Raw genomic sequence first — 5524 nt, forward strand, 5'->3', positions numbered from 1 at the left:
TTGTATAGAAGTTGTCAAACTCAAGATCACCTGAGATTGTTCTCTATGTTTATTTCTAGTATTTTTGTAGTTTTGTTGCAGCATAAGTCTAGGATCCATTTGAAGTAGATATTATGGGATTCATAATGTCTGTACTAGACTGTATTTTTTTTTTTTCCCGGAACCGGGGATTGAACTCAGACCCTTGCACTTGCCAGGCAAGCGCTTATTCTACTGAGCCATCTCCCCGGCCCCTTGTATTTTTTAATATTGATAATACAGTTATTCCAGAAACTTTTTTTTTGTGTGTGTTACTGAGGATTCAACTCAGGCCCTTGTGCTTGCCAGGGAAGCGCTTATTCTACTGAGCCATCTCCCCTGATCCAGAACCATTTATTTAGAACACTGTCTCCATTATCTTTTCTCTTTTCTCATTTGTGAAAATTTATTTGACTATAGTTGACTGATCTACTTTTTAAATAGCGAAGAACATCTTCATTTCTTAAAAATCTGTTGAACGTAAACCAGTGTATTGGAAGCAGCCAGAGCCAAAGCGGCCCTTTCGTGTGTGCAGTGTACCAGCGGGATGTACCTGGCGTGGCGGTTCCCCTGGAAGAGCACTCCAAGAGGCTCAGCTCGCCCCTCAGAGAGTGACCGCTGATGGGCAGTTCTCTGGGCAGGTCGGATGGCTCCCAGAATTACACAGAGGGAGGAGCTGTGAACAGGGCCACTCCGCCAGGCATGGGCAGGTGTGCTGGGGACCCGGAGGAGTGCCCTGCATGCAGGCATGAGGGACAATCTAGGGACCTCCGAAGATCATCAGACAGCACAGTGAGTCAGCAGAATTCGGGTGCAGGAGCCAGCCTTAGGCCAGAGCCCAGAAGTGAGCACGTTAATGCAGAAACTACTAAAATTATCTATAATTGGACTAAAGTGTAGGGCTTGTGCGTTTGAGCAGGAAGGCACCTTGGAGTCCTATTTTAGGGCCCTAAATTTCATGAGGCCGAGGCCTTTCTTTTAACTTGGCGTGTGCTAGACGGTCTCGCGCCAGGCGTGGCAGGACAAGGCTGTGCCTTAGGGAGGTGGTGTGTATGTGTTTCTGTGTTTCTGTGTGTGTCAGTATCCCACAAAGTATCAGGGCTCGCGGCTCCCGGGGAAAGCCCCTCGGGCCCACGCAGCACCCCGCCTGCTCTGAGCTCTCCTCCCTGTGCCCGAGGCTCAGGGTCCCCAGGCCCTGCGGGGGTGCGGCTGAGGGCCGTCCTGGGTGGAGAGAAATTTCCATAGCCTGTAACCTGACCTCCAGGACCGACTCACTACGGGCTTTTGCAAGTCCTGGAACCACTCAGCTTCCTGTTCCCACCTGGGGGCGTGGGGGGAGGGCTGGCTTCTCCCCAGGGAAAATTTGCTTTCTGCCCTTTTCACAAAATGTAAAAAACTAGTTGCAAGTGGCAGCAACTGTGTAGAATGTTTAACAGCGCCGACTGCAATGACCGCTGTAAGTACAAAGAACCTTTGTCTCGCGCTTAATTGGCTTTTGTTTACTGGCTGTTTCAAGGTCAGGGAAATTACACTGCTGCTTTGGTAACCTGCTCCTGAATGAGGCGCGGAGCGATCGCTTTATCTGTTCCTGCACCTCCGAGCTGATGCGGCGGCGAAGGAAGCAGATAAAGACGGATTCTTCAGGGTGCAGCTCCTTGGGGGCTAGTGAGAGGCGGGATGGGAGTTCCCGGGTGAGACTTTCGCAGGCCGGGATTGCTGTTTTATTAGTGTAACGTACCTGAGTTGTGCGAACTTCCTGTGGAACCCTCTACTGCAGAAGGCGAAGATGGGTGATCGGAAGGTGAGGCTTGCGTGTCCTTAAGGGTGGCTGGGATGGGCACTGAGACGCGACTGCCCCCTCTGTTCAACGCTGCCTGTGAGGTTGACTGCAGATCCGCCTCCCCTGTGTAACCTGCTTATCGGAGAGCCACCCTGAGGCTCTTGGAGCATTTCCGGGTTTTCTGCTGGACGAGCCTCCTGCTAAGGGCTGTGAATGAGGCCCTCGGTTGCAGACCTAAGTGCGTGTGAGTAAAGCTGAACTCTTCACACGGTAGACTCACTGAGACCATGTGGAGAGTAGAGCTCTTTATTTCGTGTTGAGTTGTCACGAGGCTCTCTTTGAAGAAGTCTGCTTGTGTGGTGGGGAAGTTTGAAAAGATAGTTTGAAGAACATTGTTTTTTAAGTGAGGACAGGAAGCCATCTCTCCGTGTCCTGTGCAGGTCCTTCACATGGCTTTCCATGGCCACCTGTTTGCCTGGAGTCCCCTGTGTGACCAGGTCAAGGCTTGCTGCTTTTCTGATCAGAGAGAGTCGGATCCCAGGTGCCTGTGAAGGCCAGTCCGGCCACTCGCCTGCCGTGCCCTGCTTGGGCTTCTCCACTTCGCCTGCGTTTGCTGAGAACGGGCTTTTAGCACACGTGTCAGTGTCCTGACATAATCCGCGCTTGCCTCTCTACTTGTCGGTCAAGTAGCGGTGGTCACTACCGTGCTGTCACGAGTGGGTGCCCTTCCAGGGTTCCCTTTGCCCTCTCCCGGTGCACACTCCCCTGTGCTGCGTTGTAGGTCCCTGTGTGCCACTGACCTTAGCCGATGCCCGGGTAGGAGGGAGGAGACCAAGCCCACGCCACCAGAAGTGAGGAAGTGAGGACACAGGGGCCTGCCAGGCTGCCTGTCAGGGTAGACCGGAGCAAGTGGGGTAGGCTGCTTGCTAGGCACCCTTTTATTTATTTATTTTCTTTTTTCCAGAACTGGGGATTGAGCTCAGGTTTATTCTATCGAGCGCTTATTCCCCAGCCCCTTGCTATGCAACTTTGCAAAAGGTTTCATTTGTTCAGTTTTTCCTGTGTACTGACAGCTGGAGGACTCACTGTAGTGAACCACTTTTTTATCGAATTGTGGATGTCCTTTTTTTTTTTTTTTTTTTAACAAAGCTGGAGTCTTACAATGTTGCCCAAGGCAGCCCTGCCCGCCGGGGCTCAAACAATCCTTTTTTTTTTTTTTTTTTTTAACAAAGCTGGAGTCTTACAATGTTGCCCAAGGCAGCCCTGCCCGCCGGGGCTCAAACAATCCTCCTGCTTTGGCCTCCTGAGTGAATGAGCCACCCACTAGTGCCACACCACCCGCCTAAAATGGTGACCCAAATCACTGTGTAAATAAGTACATCTTTTATTTATTTTATGTATTTGGTACAGGGTCTCACTACACAGCTCAGACTTGTAGTGATCTTCCTGTTCTCCGCCTCCCCGGCGCTGGGATCACAGGCGTGCACCACCATGCCTGGTCTCAGTGGCTGGTTCAGCGCGCCTGGGGGGATACGCATGTGGTGCCAGGGAATCAAACCCCGGTCCCTGTGCTTGCCTAAGCAGGCGCTTAGTCCGCTGAGCTGTCTCGCCTGCCTGTTGGTGCTGCTGTGTTCAAGCCTGTGGGTGCTTCCAGAGGAACATGGAGGCTCTGCCTGCAACATTACAGTGCAGATTATGTTCTCTGCCCAGATTCCATCTTCTTTACCTTTTTGCTAAAGTGGCTGTGCCGTGCCGTGGCCGTGGCTGTGCCGTGGCCGTGCCGTGGCCGTGCCGTGGCAGTTGTGCTATGGAAACAAACCCCAGGGTTGGGTTTTTCAGAGACAGGCTTTCTGTGTAACCCAGGCCAGCCTCAAATGCATCGTCGCCCTCCTGCCTCAGCCTCCCAAGCGCAGAGATTACAGGCGTGTGCCGCCACACCCAGCTCACATGTGCAAGTTTGATTCACGTACAGTACTGGTTTTCAGATTTGTGGGGGCTCTTTCAGGTTTCGTTTCCTAATTGTTCTGTTTTCGGTGGTAACCCGGCCCACGCACGCTGGGCAAGCGCTCTGCCGCAAAGCTGCGACCCTGGCTCGGTCGGTGTTGGGTGTCAGCAGACAGTACACCGCCTTGAACACAGCGCCTGCACTCACAGTGGAGCGACGCAGGCTGCCCAGCGCCTCGCGGTGGGCGTGAAGGCCGCTGTCCCCGTGGGATGCCCTGGCTCCTGCAGGCCTGCCCTGTCAGCGCTGTCAGATCCAAACTGAAGCACTAGAAACTCCCTGAAGCACAAAATATGGAATCGAAGCTGAAGGTTGAGCAGGTCCTGAAGGACACAATACTAGGATTTCTTCTTTTTAAAAAATTCATGTGCTTATTTACTTTATGGTTATTTTTACTTAATATTTGCCTCTTAAAGGACTTGACATCCATATTGATGAACAGCTACGAAAAGCATCCTAAAAAGTTGAAAATTACAGAAAAAGTCTTTTATTTTATTTTATGGGTGTGTGTGTGTGGCCAGCTCAGCCCACCAGGGGGCGGGGCCGGCCGGCATGTGGTGCTGGGGGACAGAACCGAGGTCCCTGTGCTTTGCTACGCTTGCTCCAAGTAGGTGCTTCAGACCATCAAGCCATCTCACCAGCCCCAGAAAAAGTCTTTAATGACAGTCGATACTGTTGTTAACAAATTCAACTTTGAGCTTCCTGTCAGCCAAGGCAAAAAAGGCAAATAATGTACCACTCCCACTCCCATACAGGGTCTTGCTGTGTGGTTCCGGCTGGCCTTGAACTCACTGTGTGTAGCCAGAGCCGTCTACAAACCTGTAGGGCCCTCCTGCCTCAGCTTCCTGAGTACTGGGATCATAGGCAAGGGCCACCATGATGAGCACCTTTTTTCTCTTTTGAACACCATGTTTATTTTATCCTGCCTTAATTTTGCTTTGACAAATATGGGACCTAAGTTAGAGTTACCCATTTACAAATTTATAATCAGATAAAATGTGTTCCATTCAGACTAAATTTATTTATTTTTTGCGGAACCGGAGATTGAACTCAGGTCCTTGTGCTTGCCAGGCAAGCGCTTAATTCTACTGAGCCATCTCCCCGGCCCCCAGACTACGTTTTTACAAACCGATCCTGGCTTACGCTCTCCCGCTGCAGGTGAGGCGGAGCCCGTGGCCCTGTGGGCACAGTGAGCGGGTTGCGGAGGAGCAGTGGGCCAGCAGGTACTGTTCTTGGGCTTCATGCCCTGCAGTGGGGTTGGGTTTCCCAGCATCGCCTGAGCTGCCTCGCCCGCTTGGCCTCTTCGGTGCGCCTCTGACCTCGCTCGCCTCTGACGGCTGCCTTGGTTGCAGAGCCTGGCCCCTTGCCGGAGCCCAGCACTGTGCGCCTGGGATTCCCGCCCACCTGAGCAGAGCTCAGGGTCCTGGCTTGCGTCGGCCTGTGCAGCACTGGGAGTGAAGCAACCTCCGAGTCCACAATCGGGCTCTGTTGTCTTTAATGAGCACAGCTGGACTCACCTTTCCTGCTGCCCTTGTGCAGCGTGTGTGGAATTGCCGCCGGCCCGCCGGCACTGCGGCGAGTTCATCCCTGCACGTGAGGCGCTCTTTCGAAAGCAGCTTCCCTGGCTCCGTGTCCCTAGCGCCTAGCGCCTGGGCTGCCCTTTCTTTAAGTGTAAAGCTGCGGCCTGGCCAGATAGCACAGGGGACCAAAGCGCCTGCTTAGGC

At 52.8% G+C, this 5524-nt stretch overlaps 1 protein-coding gene across 2 annotated transcripts in view; it reads left to right on the top strand.

Moving 5' to 3' along the window:
- Myo10 (myosin X) overlaps window positions 1–5524 on the top strand; it is a 237948-nt gene that overhangs the window by 177383 nt on the left and 55041 nt on the right. Inside the window, exon 1 of one of the 2 annotated variants that reach the window (XM_023704946.1) lies at window positions 1455–1474. The exons of the other annotated variant lie outside the window; for it this stretch is intronic. Within the exon in view, the coding sequence (XP_023560714.1) occupies window positions 1466–1474 (9 nt within the window). The 5' untranslated portion in view covers window positions 1455–1465. Of the gene's footprint in view, window positions 1–1454; window positions 1475–5524 lie in introns of those variants that run through there. 2 annotated transcript variants of the gene reach the window in all.

Source organism: Octodon degus, unplaced genomic scaffold (assembly GCF_000260255.1).
Source record: "Octodon degus isolate 3935 unplaced genomic scaffold, OctDeg1.0 scaffold00207, whole genome shotgun sequence".
Lineage (NCBI taxonomy): Eukaryota > Metazoa > Chordata > Mammalia > Rodentia > Octodontidae > Octodon > Octodon degus.